The 19,306-nt window shown below is 51.9% G+C and overlaps 2 protein-coding genes across 2 annotated transcripts in view; both read left to right on the forward strand.

The window, feature by feature from the left end:
- Positions 1-14,174, forward strand: part of HAUS7 (HAUS augmin like complex subunit 7) — a gene marked incomplete at both ends in the record, with an annotated part of 18,958 nt that extends 4,784 nt beyond the window's left edge. Inside the window, 6 exon segments of the mRNA XM_014583476.1 lie at positions 603-670; positions 1,305-1,366; positions 12,737-12,828; positions 13,203-13,361; positions 13,454-13,550; positions 14,014-14,174. Of these exon segments, the coding sequence (XP_014438962.1) occupies positions 603-670; positions 1,305-1,366; positions 12,737-12,828; positions 13,203-13,361; positions 13,454-13,550; positions 14,014-14,174 (639 nt within the window).
- Positions 14,175-15,055: 881 nt separating this feature from the next.
- The window catches only part of TREX2 (three prime repair exonuclease 2), a 14,449-nt gene continuing 10,198 nt past the window's right edge, over positions 15,056-19,306 (forward strand). The window contains 1 exon segment of the mRNA XM_006166688.3: positions 15,056-15,095. The gene's annotated coding sequence lies outside the window, so the exon portion shown is untranslated.

Here is a 19,306-nt window from a genome sequence, read left to right on the forward strand (position 1 = left end):
AGCAGCAGGCCTGCTTGTGGGTCGGCTGCTGCCTTAGAATGGGGGCCACACTCTCTCCTAGGTAGCGAACTTCCCACTCTGGGAAGAGCCAGCTGCTGGCACCGCTGAGGGCAGGCTTTTCTGCCTAGTCGGTGAGCACTTGTGGGCTCCAGAGATGCAGCACAGGTAGCTAGTGGAGGCTGGGAGGCCAGAGCCCAGTGGAAGGACAGTGCCCAGGCTGCCAGGACAGCGGGATGGCGACCTGGTGACGGTATGTGCAGGCAGACCAGGAAGAAAGAGGGCCAAGACCTGTGAGAGGCAGTGCGAGCCTGCGGGCACCCTCATGCCTGCCCGTGCTGCCATTCGAGGGAGTGCTGAGGGCCAGAGGGGACTGCTCTTCCCGCTCTGGGCAACCCTCTCTTTCTTACCATGAGTGGCTCTGGTGCGTCTGGATTCATGCTCACACTTCAGGGGCAACTCTGAAGTCATGTTTTCCCTGGTAACGTAATAACTCGTGGAGAGGAAATGCATTGTTTCCAGCAAGCCACTTGGTGTGTGGAGGGATCAGGAGGGGCTGCTCCGGCTGCCCACCAGGTCCGACTGACCTTACTGTTTCCCTGCAGGGTCTGCCCATCCTTGCAGGACAAGTTCAGCTCGCTGAAGGGAGCTCCAGTGGAGGTCAAGATCGAAGGTGGGCCTCGTGGTGGGAGTGTGGAGTCGGGTGGGCATCCTGGGCAGTTCTGAGCTAGGTCATGGCCTCCCTGTTCTCCGCCATACTGCTGCTTCCTTCTACAGGCGCACACCCTGGGGATGTTGCCGCCGCCTTCCGGAATCGGCCCCTGGGGTCCTGCTCCAAGTCCTGGACTTTTTCCGTATACTGGACGGTTACTCAGAAAATGCCCTGGGCACCCTAGAGGTCCCCACTTCCTGCTAGGGCTGCCAGCAGGAGGACAGGAAGGGATGGTGTTTAAGGGCTTTAGGGCTTCCTCTTGCTTTGGCCTCATGTGGTCTCAGTGAGGTCTGCGGACCCCATCCACTCCTCAGACAGCTGGCTGGCTTCCACCCGGAAGTCCATCTGCGGACAAGTGGCAGGAGTAGCCCCTTTGAAGCCTAGAGAGCAGCGTGGGCACACAGCAAGAGGCAGCCCTGGCGCTGGGTGTATCTTCCACCAGGCTCCTTGTGGGTGCCGGGCCTGCTGCCATGTAGCAGAGGCATCCTCGCCAGAGAAGGCCCTTGCAGCCTGCAGGTTGTGAGGCGCCTGGGGTCTGGTGTGCGCTGCCTTTTGGGTGGGTGTCTGCAGTGACGGACTGTTTGTGCTCTGACAGAGATGACAGCTCTAGGCCACGAGCTGATGCTGTGTGGGCCAGATGACCAGGAGATCCTGAAGGTCAGTGCGACTGCTTGTTTTCTGCCTAGGGCCTTAGCTGACATTGGCCTGGGTGGTGGGAGGAGACCCCCCACCCCCCCCACCCCCAGTGCCTTTGAGCTTCCTTGGGTCCCCGAGCTAGCCAGGAGCCTGGGCAGGCTGATTCTGTAGGCATCCTGACCGCTGGGGCTCTTTAGGTAGACCCAGGCATCCGTTGGGCGGAGCTAGGGGGTCAGCTGTGGAGGGGAGGGAGGCTCTGGCTTATGATGGCCACAGGGACAGAGTGCCTGACACTTTGGTGAGTACTTCACATGCCGGTAATTGTCACACCACTCTCGACAGTCGGTGTGTATCAGCCTCATCTCACAGGGAAGGTGACCAACAGCTGACCTGAAGTGACATGGTGGCAGAGCCAGGCCTTCAACCTGGGGTCCTGGTCCCTGAGCCCATGCACTTCCCCTCACGTGCTGTCTGCCTGAGGGTTTCTGTGCACAGGTGCCCCACAGCCAGCCAAAGAAACCCACCCCTACCCTTAGGTTTTAAATTTTGAAGTCATTGCTTCTACTTTTTGGCTTTCTTGGGTCCCCGAGCTAGCCAGGAGCCTGGGCAGGCTGATTCTGTAGGCATCCTGACCGCTGGGGCTCTTTAGGTAGACCCAGGCATCCGTTGGGCGGAGCTAGGGGGTCAGCTGTGGAGGGGAGGGAGGCTCTGGCTTATGATGGCCACAGGGACAGAGTGCCTGACACTTTGGTGAGTACTTCACATGCCGGTAATTGTCACACCACTCTCGACAGTCGGTGTGTATCAGCCTCATCTCACAGGGAAGGTGACCAACAGCTGACCTGAAGTGACATGGTGGCAGAGCCAGGCCTTCAACCTGGGGTCCTGGTCCCTGAGCCCATGCACTTCCCCTCACGTGCTGTCTGCCTGAGGGTTTCTGTGCACAGGTGCCCCACAGCCAGCCAAAGAAACCCACCCCTACCCTTAGGTTTTAAATTTTGAAGTCATTGCTTCTACTTTTTGATTATGATGAATAATGTGGCCATGAACATCTTCATATACGTTTCTCACCTGGTTTTAGTTCTCTTGGGTATATAGTTGGGACTGGAACTGCTGGGTCATACGGTGATTTTATGTTGAACCTTTTTAAGCACTTATTTGCTCATTCATTCCGTGAGTGGGAAAGAGCTGTATAGCGAGAGGCAGAGAGGTACCAGCCTTGACAGGCTCCTGCTGCTGTGACCCAGCCCCACGTCAGCCTGGGTCCTGGCACGAGTGCACCTGGAGTACTCTAGGAGGTCTCTGGACTTGAACTGGGGACCTTCCCACATGGGACTGCCTCACGGAGTGTTGTGTTTTGCCACTGCCCCACTGTCTGCCCCAACATGTGTCCCTTTCTGGGAAGCCACCAAGGTGTTCTCCATTCCACCAGCAATGGAGGAGGCTTCTAATCGACCCTCAGCCTTCACCACTAGTCGTTACCATTCCCCTTGCAGGTCTAGCCATGGTTCTGATTTGCGCTCCCCTTATGACTGATGATGTTGAACATCTTCCCGTGAGCTTATTGGCCTTTTATCCTCTTTGGAGAAATGTTTGTGTTCAAACCCTTTGCCCACTTTTTAATTTGGTCATTTGTTTTTTTCTCATTGAGTTGTAAGAATTCTTTTTGTTTATTTATTCCATGAGAGAGAGGGCATACCCGGTGTATGCAGGGAGACCCTGGGACGTGAACCTGAGACCTTTCCATGTGGCCTCAGCATTGCAGAGTTTTGCATTGCCACTATGCACTGTGACTGACCAAGAATTCCTGGTATATTCTAATACCAGTGGCATCAGATATTTGATTTGCAAATATTGCCTCCTACTCTGTGGATTGTCTTTTTTTTGTTTTTGAGAGGTTTTTGCTACCGGCCACATGCAATCACCAGAGAGACAGAGACAAAAAGTGACAAATCACTCCTGAGAGGGGATGGCCATGCCACCATCTCTTCCATTCTCTCAGGATTTTGGGCACACATGCACATGTGCTTGGTGTGAGTTTTAAGCCACTGGGTCTAGGACTTGAAACGCTGTCAACTGTGTAGGAGTCCAGTGACGTACCCACCACGCATCTGCTGATCCTGTGGTTTGTCTTTTCTTTCTTTTCTTTTTTTATTTTATTGCCAGAGGGACATGTACTCTCTAGAGGGACAGCAGAGGAGGGAGAACACCCCCAGTAGGGTATGGTCATGCTGCAGTCCCCTTTCCTCCATCTCTATTCTGTCAGGATTTGGGGCATGCACGCACGTGTGCCGCACGATTTTCGTCAGCCCAGCCAGGATTCAAACTAGTCGGCCACATGGGATCCAGTTTCCCTTAACCACTAGGCTATGGTGCCAGCGCCATTTTCTTGATGAATCCTTTGGAGCATAAAAGTTTTTCACTTTGCCGAAGCCCATCTAGTTGGCATACATTTTCTTTGGTTGCTCATGCTTTTGGCATCATGTCCACCACCAAAGTCAAGGCTGTGAAGATGTACCCCTTGTGCTTCCTTCTAAGTGTTTTACCGCCTTAGCACATGTATTTAGGTCTTTGTCTGTTGTGAGTTTTTATGTGCTCTGTGCATTTGTAGATCCAGTCGTCACAGTATCATTTATTGAAAAGACTTTCTTTCCTGTTGAATCGGCTCAGCATCCATGTCGGAAGTCAGTTGGCTATGAATGTGAGGGCTTATTTCTAGGTTGTCCATTATATTCCATTGATCTGTGTGTGTCTTCGTGCCGGGACAACACAGTGTCTTAATCACCGTAGCTTTGGAGTAAGTTTCAACATGTAAGTCCTTGGACTTGTTTTTTTCTTCCCCCCGTTTTTAAAAGATAGTTTTGTCTACTTGGGACTCCTTGCAATTCCATAAGAATTTGCGAACCAGCTAGTCAATTTCTTCTTTCATTTTTAAAAAAATTTGCTAGAGGGTACACACATTTACCAGAGGGAGAAGGAGAAAGCACCCCGCAGTGGGGAGTGGTCATGCTGCAGTTCCATCTCCTCCAATTCTCCCTCCTTTTGGGATCTTTGTGCATGCACACACACGTACCTGATGTGTTTCTCAAGCTGCTGGGTCCAGGACTTGAATCGCGTCGGTTGGCCATGTGGGATCCAGCTGTCTTAACCAGGTGGCCACAGTCTAGCCCAGCTTGTCAATTTCTATAATAGGCCTATTGGGGTTTTAGCAGACATTGTGCTGGATCTGTTGCTTGATTGGGGGTTGCCATATACCAGCTCGAGTTCTCTGAACATCCATATAGGGTGCCTTTACGTTCGTTTAGGCCTTCTTTTGACCTTTCCAGTGATGTTTGTACTTTCAGTGTACAGGTCTTGCACGTCTCACGTTAAGCTTATTCCCATCTCACTCTCTACAACACCACTGTAAGTGCGATTATTTTAAGGTTTCTTTCTTTCTTTCTTTTTTGGAGAGGTTTTTGCTATAGGGCATATGCGCTTGCCAGAAAGATGGAGAGAGACAGAAAGTGAGAAGTCACCCCCCAGGGGAGATGGCCACGCCGCAATCCCTTCTCCTTCATTCTCCTCTCAGGATCTTGGGCACACACGCACACGTGCCTGGCGATTTTAAGCCATCGGGTCCAGGACTCAAACTGCAGTCGACTACGTGGGAGTCCAGTGACATAGCCATTATGCTAACTGCTGGTCCCCTCCTTTTTTTTTTTTTTTTTTTTAGAGATTTTTGCTGTAGAGCGCATGCACTGCCAAAAAGACAGAGACAGAAAGCGAGAAATCACCCCCCAGGGGGGATGGCCACTCCGCGATCCCTTCTCCTCCATTCTCCTCTCGGGATCTTGGGTGCACATGCGCCTGGCGTTACTTTAAGCCACCGGGTCCAAGACTCGAACCATAGTCAGCTACATGGGAGTCCGGCATAGCCATTACACTAACTGCTGGTCCCAAGGTCACTTTCATTTCATTCATTGCTAGTGCTTAGAAACGTAAGGGATTTTTGCATATTGCGCTTGTATCTTACCACCTGCTAAAGCTCGTTCATTTGTTCTAATAGCTTCTTAGTGGATTCCTTAGGCTTGGCTTGGCTTGGCTTTTCCTTCCTTCCTTCCTTCCTTCCTTCCTTCCTTCCTTCCTTTCTTTAAATTTGACTAGAGAGAGACAGAGTAAGAGAGAGACAGAGTAAGAGAGAGGGAGAGAGGGAGGGACCCCCCACAGGGGGGAATAGCTGTGCCACAGTTCCTTCTGAATTTCTCCTCTCGGGATTGTGGACACGTACGCACATGTGCCTGGCACGTTTTTCAAGCCTCTGTGTCTAGGACTCAAATCGTGTAGTTAGCCATGTGGGATCCAGCTGCCTCCACCTCCATGCCATCTGCTGGCCTGCCTCTCTTAGGGTTTTCTGTATATCATCTACAAGTAGAGACAGTTTTATATACAGAGCTTCATCTACAAGTAGAGGTAGTTTTATATAGAGATGGTTTTCATTTTTCAGTGGGTGCTGTTTCTTTCTTTTTCTTACTTGAGTGCTCTGCTAGACCCTCCGTGCTGAGCAGAAGTGGCTGGGGGGGGGGGGGCTGCCATGCTCCTGATCTTAGCAGAAGGGCTTCCACCCTGCATTCCCTGTCGAATATGATGCTAGCTGTAGGTTTTGTGGATGTCTTTATGGGTTGAAGAGTTCCCTCCAACTCCAAGGTTGCTGAGTGAAACGGCATAATGAATGGATTGGGTTCTGCATGTGCTGATGGAGCGTTGAGATGGTCGTGCGGCACTGTGCTTCCTTTTATTCTTCCTTCACTCGCGATGGCCCAGGTTTCCTCCTGGCGCCATTTCATTTCCGTCAGAAGAACTGCGTTTGGCAGCATTTTTGGAGGCAGTCCTCCGGGCCCCAGCCCTCTTAGTTTTCATGTATTGGAGACCATCTCTTGTCTCTTCCCCCTTTGTTGCTGAAGAGTCTTCCATTGGATATAGACCTGTGGGTTCGTAGTTCTTTCTGGCCTTCCCAGATTCTAAAGGGAAGTCTATAATCAGCCAAATCACTTCTCCCATGGGTCGTGCATTGCTGTTCTAGTTCAAAGATGATTTTTGTGTTAGTTTTCAGCAATTTGATTAGTATGTGTCTGGAGGAGGATTTCTTGGGGTCTGTCCTGTCTGGATTCATGCAATCTCTCTGTATGTTGGTGTTTTTCTCCAAACTTGGAAAGTTTTCAGCCATTATTTATTCCAAACTTTTCTGTAGCATATTTTTCTTCTCTCTCTCTGTTTTTGCTGTAGGGTGTACATGCTCATGGGAGAGGGAGAAAGAAATCACCCCCAAGGGGGATGACTATTGCTGCCGTCTCCTCTTGGGATTTTGGACACACACGCACATGTGCCTGGTATGGTTTTCCAGCTGCCGGATCTGGGACCTGAACTGCGCAGCTGGCCATGTGGGATCCAGCTGCTTAAGTACCATGTCACTGACTCGCCCTTTCCTCTTTCTAGACCTCCTATGACACAAACTTAGACCTTTTATTATTGTGCCACAGGTCCATGAGGCTGTTAATTTTTTAACCTTGTTCTTTTTCTTGCTTATATTCAATAGATTCTGTTGGTCTATTTTTCTTTTGTAGAGGTTTTTGCCTTAGGTCACTTGCACTTGCCAGGGAGAGACAGACAGACAGACACACAGACAGAGTGAGAGGGGAAGTGAGAATTCACCCACCCCTGGAGGAGGGATGGCCACACTATAATCCCTTTTCCATTTTCTTCCTGGGATCTTGGGGATGTGCACACATATGCACCCAGCCTGAATTTCAAGTCGCTGGGTCTGTGACTCGAACTGTGGTTGGCCATGTGGGAGTCCGGTGACATAACTTCTATGCCATCTGCTGGTCCCTGTTTGTCTGTTTTCAAGGTCACTGATTCTCTGATTTTTTTTCCTCTTTCTCCTCCATTCTGCCTTTGGTTGGATCCAGTATAGTTTTGTTTTGTTTTTAAGAGATTTTTTCCCCCTATAGGGTGTGTATGCTTGCTGGAGAAACAGAGAGACAGAAAGCAAGAGATCACCCCTGGGGGGGATGGCCACGCTGCTGTCTCTTCTCCAATCTCCACTCAGGACCTTGGGCACGCTTGCTTACGTGCCTGGCATGTTTCAAGCCACTGGGTCCAGGCCTCAAACTGCAGTCCAGCAATGTAGCCATTACACCATCTGCTGGTCCCTCAGGTGTAGTTTTTACTCTTAATTAATTATTAGACTTAATTTTCTTTAGACTAGTTTTAGGTTCCCCACACAATTGATCAGAAAGGAGAGAAGTCCTCCATGCTCCCTGCCCCACTCCTGCACCTCTTGGTTGGGGTGGGTGGGCCAGCATTGGCACATCATTATCACCTGAAGTCCACATCAGTGAACTTTGCATTTCAGTTATTTCATTTTCTGTCCTACAGTTTCTGTGTGTTGTTTTAATATTTTCCTTTTCTTCACTGATACTTTCTGTTTTAACTTTTGTTTCAAGAGTGTTCATGATCGCTTAATCAAATATTTTTAGAATGGCTACTTTAAAGTCATTCCAACATCTGTGTAATCTTGTCATTGGTGTCTATTGCATTTTCCCACACAGTTAGATTTTCATGACTCTTCATGCGCCAATTAATTTGGGACTACATCCTGCACATGGACTCTAGGCCTTCTTAAGGCATGTGGAGAGCAGTGATATCTGTGTTCAGCAGGCACTCGACCTGCTTAGGTTTAAGCAGCTGACCACGGGCCCATGGTTCAGTGCATACCGCCTTTATGCTGCCCTTGGGTGCGCGCCACCCAGTGGTCAGCCTGGGGCCTGGGCTTTGCACTCGGTGTGGCTTAGTGATCGTCTGTCCCTTCAGATCAGATCCACCCATGCACAGATGGGACCGAGCCTGGGTATCCATAGACAGATCTGTGTGGTCCCTTTCTCTCTGCTGTGTCTTCTCCACTTCCCAGTTCCTGGGACCCCCCTTCTCATCCTCCAGCTTTAAACCACCTGCTTCTGTGACAGGTGCACAGCGTGTAGATGCTGCCCCAGTCGTTGCTGCAGTGCCTCCACTCAGAGGAGCACGATCGTCCCCTTCCTCAGAGTTCCAGCTCTGCAGTTCGCTGTCACTGCTGCCGCTCTGGCCGTATTGCCTGAGGTCTGGGGTCTAGGGACTGCACGAACAGGGAAGAAAAGCCTGGTGGTTCCCCTACTTTCTCTGAACTTCAGGGTTTCTCTTCCCTGCTCCTTGAGCCAGAACTAAAGCGCTTCTCCTGGAACTCTGCTCGCCCCGTCCCACTCCCTTCCTGGCCATCCAGGTTGAGTTCAGGTCAGCAGAGAGGAAAAGCACCGTCAGCTCCACACCAGTCTGGACGACATCTTTGAATTCTGCTGTCCTCCCTGAGGAGCATGGCGGTGGCCGTTTTCCACTTAGATCCCAGGGCCAGCCCTGCCCCATCCCGGTGGCTGGTGCATGGTGGGAGAGAGACAGCAGTGGTCCCTCCCCTGACCTGTGCCTGGGGCCCTCTGTTCTTTTATTCTTTTCACATTGTTGATTGTGATAAAATGCACATAACATAAAAGCTATCATTTGAACCATTAAGAAATTCCCAGCGGGCCTTGAGGAGACCTCATTCTTTTATTTATTTATTTATTCATTTTTTAATTAGAAAAACATTAGTAAAATGCCTGTCATAAAATTAGTCATTTATTATCTGAACGATTGATTTTTGGGGGAGAAGTTTTTGCTATAGGGCGCATGTGCTCGCCATAAGGACAGACGGAGAGACAGAAAGTGAGAGATTACCTTCCTGGGGGATGGCCATGCCACAGTCCCTTCTCCTCCATTCTCCTCTCAGGATCTTGGGCACACACGCACACGCGCCCGGTGTGAGTTTAAGCCACTGGGTCCGGGACTTGAACCGCGGTCGACCACATGGAAGTAGTAAGATCATTTGGTTTGGTGAGACCCTGTAGTTGTGAATTTTAACTGGCAATATCGACATGAGCTCCTCATGCATTTTAACTTCAAGTATATCTATATTTGTTTATCTATAGGTATTGATTAGAGCTCTCTGCTCTCTCTCTGTATGTGTGCATTTCCAAACGGGCACACACAGTGCTGCCCTAGTTGTGCTGCAGGCGCGGGGCAGGCATGCATGAGTTGAGCTGGGAACACCTTGTTAAAGCAGACAGCGAGGTGGCCACCCCAGCCTTGTTTTCTTGTCTGAGAGGCTCGGGAGCCAACTAGCACTCGAAGCCCTCGCTGGCCAAAGAGGCCCCTGAGAGCGTCCTGTGCACAGGGACTGGGGCGGGCTGCAGCCCATGACATACAGCTCAGTCCAGGAGTTCACAAGGACATTTTAACAAGCCATCATTTTGACACCATAAGCAAAGGCAAGAAGGGAGAAACAGAGCAGCTGGACTTCATGGCCGTCAACCCTCTGGCACACCCAAGGGCCCCTCAAGAACCCAAGGGCCCCGTCAAGAGCAGAGACAACCTGCAGACTGGGAGGGACGGCCGTCAACCGCGTGTCTAAGGGGGTAGGACCCGGACTGTGGCCCCAAGACGCCTCGCTCCAACGGTGGGCAAAGGGGCGGCTCCGTCACTTCTGCAGAGAGGACAAACGCGTGGCCGGCAAGCACGTGAGGATCTGCTCACCGTCACTAGTCATGAGCGCAGTGCAGGTCGAAACTGCTGGGACCGGCAGGTGGTGTAGCAGTTCCGTTGCTGGACTCTCACACGGCCGACTGTGGTTCGGGTCCCGGACTCAGTGTCTTGAAAATCACACCGGGCGCATGTGCATGCATGCTAAAGATCCCGGGAGGAGGGAACCAGCAGTTAGCATAATGGCTATGTCGCTGGACTCCCACGTAGTCGACCGCGGTTCGTGTCCCAGACCCAGGGGCTTAAAACTCACACCGGGCGCATGTGCGTGCATGCCCAAGATCCCGAGAGGAGAATGGAGGAGAGGAGGAGAGTGGAGGAGAAGGGATTACCGTGTGGCCACCCACCCCCAGGATGATTTCTCACTTTTCCCTCTCAGTTGTCTCTCTCTGTCTCTCTCTCTCTGGTGAGTGCACATGCCCTAAGGCAAAGGCCTCTTAAAAAAAAAAAAGGAAAGAAAGTGCCGAGGGACGCCTCCTCACATCCACCAGGATGGCTGGGGTGAGGAGGGCCTGAGCAGTGCTGGCCGGGGTGAGGGCAGAGGGTTGACGTCCATGAAGTTCAGTTGCTCCTGCGACACTGGCCCCACCCGGGCAGGTGCGCTGGCACAGCTGCTGTGGGACAGTCCGGTTCCTCCCACGTGCGCAGATGGTAACCGCAGGCCCAGCAGTTCCACTCCTAAGTGTAGACCCAAGAGAATCGAAAACAGATGTTCACCCGGCAGCTCAGACGTGGATGTTCATAGGACGTACTCATAGTAGCCTGAAGCAGTCCGCCAGCTGGCCAGTGGCTAAATCAGTAAGCAGCAGTAGTGAGGTGGGCCGTCTGAGCATCCTGCTGGGTGAAAGAACCAGATGCGAGGGGCCGCAGAGCACGTGACTCCGTTTCTGTGAAATGGCCAGATAGGCACGGCCATGGAGGTAGAGAGCCAGTGAGCGGTGCCAGGGCTGTGGAGTGGAAAAGGGGAGAGACTGCTCTAGGAGCAAGGTCTCACGTGCAGTTGTGGTGGTGGCTACACAATCCTGCAGGTACCCTAACAGCTACTGAACTGGACACTTAGGGTGAACTTCATGGTATGTGAGGGACAGCTCAGAAAAAAGAGAACCCCCAAACCCACTAATGGCCCAGCAGTATAGCTGCATGTGAAGGGCGTGGCCTGGGAGAAGCACTCAGGGCTAAATAGCAGTCTGCACACAGGCTGCCCCGAGCCCGGAGGGGGCCTGTGCTCGGCACGCTGCAGAACCAGCCAGCAGGGCCAGTGGTGGCATGGAGGTGAAGGCACTGGCTTCCACGTGGTCTGCTGCACAGCTCCTGCCCTGGACTCAGCAGCTTAAAAACATGCTGGGTGCGAGCATGTGCGTGTTCAGAATCCCGGGGGGAGGAGGGGAAGGAGGAGGAGAGACTGCGATCTGGCCATCCTCCCGGGGGGATGCCTTCTCACTTTCTCTCCTTTCTACCTCTGGGGAGCACATGTGCCTTGTAGCAAAGTGAAAACAGTAAAAATAAAAGAACCAGCCAGCAGCCTGGCTTGGCTGGAATGGAGGGGTGGGGCTGTGAGGATGAAGAGCAGGGCCAGTGCCTCAGGTGGGCGTTGGAAGCTGGGGAGGCTTGGGGTGCCACTAGGGGGCTATGAGCTGAGGGCTAACCGCTTCCCATTCAGCGTCACAGTGACAGCTGTGGCCATGGCATGAAGGAAAAGGCTGGGTGGGATGAGGTGGTCTGCAAGTCACCCCTTGGTGGGCTTGGGCGGTGCCCAGGGTGTGTGGTACTGGTGGTGGTGGGACAGGTGGAAGGGGTGACCATGTTTGGCCAAGCCTACCTGCTGATGGATGGAGTGGGGTGGGGGCAGCCAGATTTGTGGGCTTGGCCTTTGGCTACAGGCAGAGAAGAGATGGGCAGGCTGTGGGCCACAGGTGGGGTTTCGTGAGTGACTGCCAGCCAGCCTGGGGCTGGTGCTATACCTAGTGCTCCAGGGGCCCTGTGTGGGTAAGGCCTCGGCCCCAGGGAGCTCACAGGGAGATGCAGACCGGGACTGCCCAGTGGAATTGGTGGCTTGGTCATAGCCTGGGCCTAGGCCGTGCCATGAGGATGGGGCGGGGACTATTGGAGCTGCTAGGTCTCCTCTCTAGACATATCGCTGCTCTACCTATGCCCCAGGGCTGTCCTGCAAGTGGGTCCCTCGGGCGTATGGGGAGAATGGATCAGTGGGAAGTAATGAGGGTTCTGAGAAGCCAGTGGCAGGCTGAGATCATGGAGCTGGAAGCTTCTAGAGGAACTGGTCATGTCAGCGTGGTCACACAGGTGGGAGGTGGGCCTAGAGCAGAGTGTGCCCCAGGAACACCTTGGGCCCCTTGCTTAGGCCTGGTTTCCACTCTGACATGTGAGCCCAGGTCTGGGCAGCTCCCTCAGGAGGAGTGCCAGTTACCCTCCGAGCAGGTGGGTGGGCAGGAAACTGAGTCTTCCACTTCCACGGCTATTCCCAGCTGGGAAAGTGACCTGCTGAGGAGAGCAGGCTTCACACTGTGGGTGTCCCCGAGGAATGTGGGCCAGGCCCTGCTGTAGGCTGCACAGCATCAAGGCATGCGGTTGGCTGTTTGAGGAGTTCTCACTGCTGGTTCCCACGGCCCTGTGGGCCTGGCAGGGGCCCTCCATGGCAGTAGCCCCCAAGACTGACGTCTCTGAGCCAGTCCGGGAGGTGGCCAGTGGGACCAGGTGAGCAGGTGAGTCTGTGCTTTCCCTGGCCAGGGCCGTGCCGACCCCCTGCGGCAGCTGCACTTCCTGGACGAGTTGCTGGATGTGGTCCAGAGCCTGACGGTTGGATGCGCTGGTTGCCCCAGGTAGGAGTAGGGAGGGCTCGCCTGGCCCCTAGATCTGGATCTGCTGCGGTGGGCGTTCAGTTCTTGTGCAGTCTCACTCTCCCCCCTGCCACACTTGGGGAGCTGGCCAGTAGGTCGGGGGCCAGGCATTGTGCGGTGAGGGGGGCTGCATCCCAAGGGAGCTGGTCGTGGCCCGTGGCCCTGGGTGTGCAGGCAATCTCAAGGTGCAGCATTGCCTCCGAGAAGATGGGGCCACGCTGGGGAGTGCAGACTGGACAGGCTTCCCAGATAGGCTGAGGTGGGCAGTGGCTGCCTGCTCTCGTTTTGCCCCTTGGGTCTCCCCCAGTCGGCCAGTTCTTGGCCTGTGACACCTGGCCCTGGGGCTCCCTTTGCAGCTCGAAGGAGTACTTTGAGGACACGAGGGAGAAGCATGAAGCATTGCTGGGGGAGCTCTTCTCCAGCCCCCACCTGCGGGAGCTCCTGAACCCCGAGTGTGACCCGTGGCCACTGGACATGCAGGCCCTGCTCAGCAAGCAGAGTGACGACTGGCCCAGGTGCGTGCCCCATGCCCCCACCCTGCCCTAGCTATAGCATTACTGGAGCTGTCACCCACAGAACTTGTGTGTACGGAGTACTATCCCTGCAGGGCTGGTCCCTCTACGGAGTTCGAGGAGGAACAGGTGGCGGGGCTGACCAGGCAGCTGGAAGAGACCATCTCCACATTGCAGGCTCTCAGGGCAGAGGTGAGGGGTGCTAGCTTTGTGTCCCAGGGCATGTGACGTCCCCTCCCTGCCATGGTATGCTGTGAAGCTTACGGAAGGTGGCTTGTACGCAGGGTCTGACTGTCTATAATGTGGTGGGTGCTTGGTCCCGTGACGGGTGAGAGGTGGGTGTGGGAGCCGGGCCCCCGGGAGCAAAGCACTACAGCCAGCCAAGCTTTCCCAAGAGCAGAAAGTACCAACCCAGACGGCAGGCTGCTCACCAGGCCTGAGGCCCTAGGCCTTCACGTGCCTCGTGGCATGCGGCACTCCTGGCAACCCTTGGCTCATTGTCCTGATTACATTACAGGGCAGCTGAGTGAGGCTGGGAGGTCTGGCCCTAGACCCAGGTGCTCTCTTCCGCCCCTCCACCCCTGGTGTGGCAGTATTCAGGAGGGGGCTGGCTATACCAGGCAGCCACAAGGGACTCTGGCCTCTGGCTTTGCAGTGCTTTGTGCAGCACAAGCAAGGGGCCGCCACGGGTGGGCCCGACCCCAGCACCCTGGACCAGAAACTGCGCCTAGTCCTCTCCGACTTCCACCAGCTCATCTGGGCTTTTCTCCAAGTCTACGATGACGAGCTGGGCGAGTGCTGCCAGCGCCCGCGCCCCAGGCTCCACCCCTGTGGCCCCCTCGTCCAGGCTGTGTACCAGACTCTGACCTCCTGCAGCCAGGTAAGCATCCTCTCTCCCTGACCTGCCCATGCTGACCCAGAGTTCGTGCCTTGCCTGGCTCGGGCCTCCACAGCTGCCACAAGGGTGGGTTGGTTTGGCCTCCTCTCCTGGTGCCACAGTATTAACTAAGCCAAGACCTTGGCCCTGAAGGGCTTCATGTGTTAGCCACATTGGATCCTTCTTGACTCCATGTGAGATCCTCATCTGAGCCCCTAGCTTCTGCCCGTGTTGGGCTCACTGTGTTTCCACATTAGGCCCAAACCTATCCAGGCTCGTTCATCCTTGGGTATGACCAAGAACTGTGCTGGACAAGTAGACCACGGCTTGCCTGTCCCAGCCTTGAGCCAGTGCAGCCAAGATAGGAGCCGCTGAGTAAAGGAGTCCTCACCTGTTCACGTTTCAGTCCCCAGAGGCACCAGCCTGAGAAGCCAGGGAGTTTCGCTTCCCAAAGACTGCCACAGTTGCAACTCTGGCTCAGAGGGATCCTTGAGCTCTTTTAGCAGGCGCTCCTGGACTTCCTAGGAGCCTGTTTTGGCACATTTATTTTCCTACCCTGCCATTTACTTGGCTTGTGTTGGAACAGCACAGTGTTGGCATGTCACTGGGCATCGAGGGTTGTCAGAGCGACATGATCGTGTGGCATCGCCAGGCTTGGTGGAAGGGGACTTCGAGTTAAGAACTGTCTAGCTGGGAGTTCCGACCCTCACCCTTTGCTGTTCTTGGGTAAATGCCCACATGCTCTTTCCCACCCGCAGCTGCTGAAGGCGGTGGTTGAGGTCACGGAGCGGCAGGGGGGGGGACAGACCTGCCGAGGCAGCAGACCTGCCGAGGCAGCATTGGCTCTGCAGTGAGTCTAGGTATGTGGCTCTGTACGCTGCAGAGGGCACAAGTGACGATGGGTGAGTGGGACATTCTAAGGGTGAAGATGACCCCTGCGCTAGTGGCCTGGGGCTACCCAGAAATACCCATCGTTAGCACTTGGGGCTGTTTCCTTTTATTCTTTTGGCTATTAGCATTGCTTGTTTCTTTGTCCAAGTCCGGAGTAATCAGAACTTGTAGATGGTTTACTATTACTGTGACTCCAGGTTTCCCAAGTAACAGTTTGTTTTCTTTTTAGAGAGAGATTTTTGCTATAGGGCACGCGTGTTCGTTGGAGAGACAGAGGCACAGAGACAGAAAGTGAGAAATCACCCCCGGTGGGATGGCCACGCTGCAATCCCTTCTCCTCCATTCTCCTCTCTGGATTTTGGGCACCCATGCACATGTGTCCAGTGTGAGTTTCAAGCTGCCAGGTCTAAGACTCAAAGTGTGGTCGACTATGTGGGAGTCCAGTGATGTAACCATTATGCCATCTGCTGGTCCCACCCAAGTAACAGTTTTTTTGGAGAGGTTTTTGCTATGGGGTGTGTGGGCTCGCCAGAAAGAAAGAGAGAGACAGAAAACGAGAAATCACCCCCCAGGGGCGATGGCCACGCTGCAATCCCTTCTCCATTCTCCTCTCGGGATCTTGGGCACACACGCACATGCGCTCAGCATGAGTTTAAGCCACCGGGTCCGGGACTCGAACCGCGGTCGAATACATGGGAGTCCAGTGACATAGCCATTACGCTAACTGCTGGTCCCCTAAGTAACAGTTTTAATTGCCAGATGCTAGCCGCTCAGGCATTTGCTATAATTTGCTTAACATTTTCTTTTACTGAGTCAGCAGGCCATTTCCAGTTCTTTGCTGTTTCACATAATGCTGTCATCGGACTCATAAGAGTGAGAAACTGGGACTAGTCGAGTGTCCAATGGCAGGCCACACGGGTGATAGGGCACTCTCTGTGGTGGTGTACTACTCCACTGTTGAAGGAGTTGGCTATTAGGACAGGAGGAAGTGCGTGTTGTACAACATTCAAGGGAAAGTGCCGGGTGGACCCAAGTGTGCAGTGTAAACTCGCCTTTGGAAAAGCAGCAGCCGTCACAGAAGGCCGGGGAGAAAACGAGCCAGAATGCTGCCACTGCTGATGAGGTTGTGTGCTGGGGTCTGAGGAGGCAGCATCGTTTTCCTGTGTCTATAGACAGTCCCTGGTGGACACTGTTATTAGGCTGTTTCCCCTTAATTACCAGTCTTTAAAAGAGGACCCAGGGAACATGGGTGCACATAAAGTATGCCCCTCCTCGCAGTTGGCATGGACAGAGATCCTAGATTTGTGTGTGTGAGAGTGAGATCCTCCTGCCTCAGCCTCCCGGGTAGCTGGGACTATAAGCACATGTCACCGAGCCCAACGACAATTTTGGGTTCTTATGAGTATATAAGTGTTCTTGAACAGTTCTGCTTGTGCATGTGCGTGTCCATGTCTTTGGATGTCTTCCTAAGAGTAGAGTTACTGGGTCACATGGGGTGGTCACCATGCATGTTGCCTGCCATCCCCAGCAGCCTATGAGGTATCCCATTGTTCCACATCCCCTTCAGCTCTTTTGCTTTTTTTCATCATTTTTTTTAGTTTGCTGTAGGGGACTTGCACTCACTGGAGAGAGACTGAAAGAAAAAGTGAGAAAGCACCTCCTGGGAGGGATGGCCACAGTGCAGTCTCTTGTTCTCCATGCTCCTGTCGCGATTTTGAGCACACACATACATGCACTTAGTGTGTCTTACAAGCTGCTGGGTCCAAGACTCATGCAGTCAGTCATATGGAATTCAGTGCTTTTACCGCACCACCTGCTGGCCCAGTATGGCCTAACTTTCTAAATGGCACCTATTTGGTAGCTGTGTAATGGTGTTTTCTTGGTTTTGCTTTTTCATACATTCATATGACATTGAAGTTTTCTCTTTTGGGAAGTGCCTGTTTAAGCCTTACTGATTTTTCTGTTGGGTTGCTTGTCTCTTTCTCATTGATTCGCACCCTTTTTCATATTCTGGATACCAGTCTTAGAATGCTCAAGGTATGGCGTATGTCTTCTGCTGCGTACCTTACCTCTTTTATGTGGTCTTTTGATGTACAGTAGTTTTTAATGTAAATGTCAGATGTAGCTATTGTTTCTTTTCTTTCTTTCTTTTTTTTTTTTTTTTTTAAGGTTTTTGTCATAGGGTGTGTGTGCTCTCAGGAGAGAAACAGAGGAGAGAGATAGCAAAAGGGAAAATTTAAAAAGTCACCCTTAGGAGGATGGCCATGCCACAATCCCTTTTCCTCCATTCTCCTCTTGGGCTTGTACACACATGCACCCAGCATGACTTTCAAGCTGTCAGGTCCAGGACTCGAACCATGGTTGCCATATGGGAGTCCAGCCCCTTAACCACCACTCCACCTGCTGGCTCTGCCATCATTTCTTTATGCATAGTGCCTTTAGTGCCTTACTCTGATATTATGAAAGTATCCTCTTATATCTTCTTCCAAAAACTTTATAGCATTACCTTCTATACATAAGTTCGTAATCTTTGTATAGTTGATTTTTGTATGTGGTATGAGGGTGGGGGTCCAGTTTCATTTTATTCTTATGGATACACATTTGTCCCAGCACCATTTGATGTAACTACTGTTTCTTTTATTGAGCCTCCATTGACCCTCACCTCTGTTAGTTATTTAATATCCATATATCTGTGTTTTTTTTTTTTTAATTCTGTTTCTTTTTTTCTGTCCCTGCACCAATACCGTATTTCAGGCAGTTAGGAAATAGATGACAAAATGAAGCCAAAGAAAGAAGGTATAGTCAGTTTTTCTACCTTGTACTTTTTTTTTTCTTTTTTTTGAGAGGTTTTTGCTATAGGGCATGTGCGCTCGCCAGAAAGACAGAGACAGAGAGCGAGAAAGCAAGAAATCACCCCCCAGGGGGGATGGCCACGCCACAATCCCTTCTCCTCCATTCTCCTCTCGGGATCTTGGGCACGCACGCACACGTGCCTGGCGTGAGTTTAAGCCACCGGGTCCGGGACTCGAACCGTGGTCGACTATGTGGGAGTCCAGCGACAGCCATTACGCTAACTGCTGGTCCCACTACCTTGTACTTTTTAAAAATTATTAACAGTTTCACTGAGGCATAATTCACATAACATGAACTCTTCTCTTAAAAGTTTAAAATGCAGGGGTTTTTAGGATTTCACAGAGTTATGCAACCTTCAGCACTAAGAACATTTTTAGCACTCTAGGAAAAAAACCCATACTAATAGCAGTCACTCGCCATTCTCCCCTCCAGCACCTGGCAAGCACTAATCTGCTGTCTGTCTCTGTGGACTTGCCTCTTCTGGACATTTCCTACAAATGGAATCATGCAACTTGCCTTTTGCGTCTGCCTTCTTTTGCTGGGCATAATGTTTCATAAAGTTAATTCATGTACTTCATTCTTTTTTTTTTTTTTTAAGAGATTTTTTGCTATAGGGTGGGTGCATTTGCCAAAGAGACAGAAAAACAGAAAGTGAGAAATCAACCTCCAGGGAGGATGGCCATGCCACAATCCCTTCTCCTCTGTTCTCCTCTTAGGATTTTGGTGTGAGTTTCAGGCTGCTGGGTCCAGGACTCAAGCTGTAGTTAGCCATATGGGAATCTAGCTCCTTAACCATTACACCACTTGCTGGTCCCACTTGATTCGTTTTCATGGCTAAACATATTCCGGTTTTGGATATACTGTATTTTGTTTATCTATTCGTCTGTTGATAGACATGTAGGTCTTTTCAACTTTTTAGCTGTCATGAATAATACTGCTATGAACATTGTGTATGAGTCTATGTGTGGACATAGTTTTTCAGTTCTCTTGAGTCTATACCTAGTAGTGGGATTGCTGGGTTATGTGGTAACTGTTTAATTTTTTGAGAGATTCCCAGACCTTTTTATCCATTCTATCAATCTCTGCCTTTTGATTGGGTTTTCTAATCCATTTGCATTTAATGTGATTACCAATGAGGTATAGCATTTATGCCCTTTAGGGACCAGCAGATGGTGTAATGGTTACATTGCTGAACTCCCATATAGTCAGTGTGGTTCAAGTCTTAGACCTGGAGGCTTAAAACTCATGCCAGGTGTGTGTATGCCCAAAATCCTGAGAGGAGAATGGAGGAGAAGGGATTGTGGCATGGCCATCCTCCCAGGGGGGA

This window comes from Tupaia chinensis, unplaced genomic scaffold (assembly GCF_000334495.1).
Source record: "Tupaia chinensis unplaced genomic scaffold, TupChi_1.0 Scaffold144326_1, whole genome shotgun sequence".
NCBI classification, from domain to species: domain Eukaryota; kingdom Metazoa; phylum Chordata; class Mammalia; order Scandentia; family Tupaiidae; genus Tupaia; species Tupaia belangeri.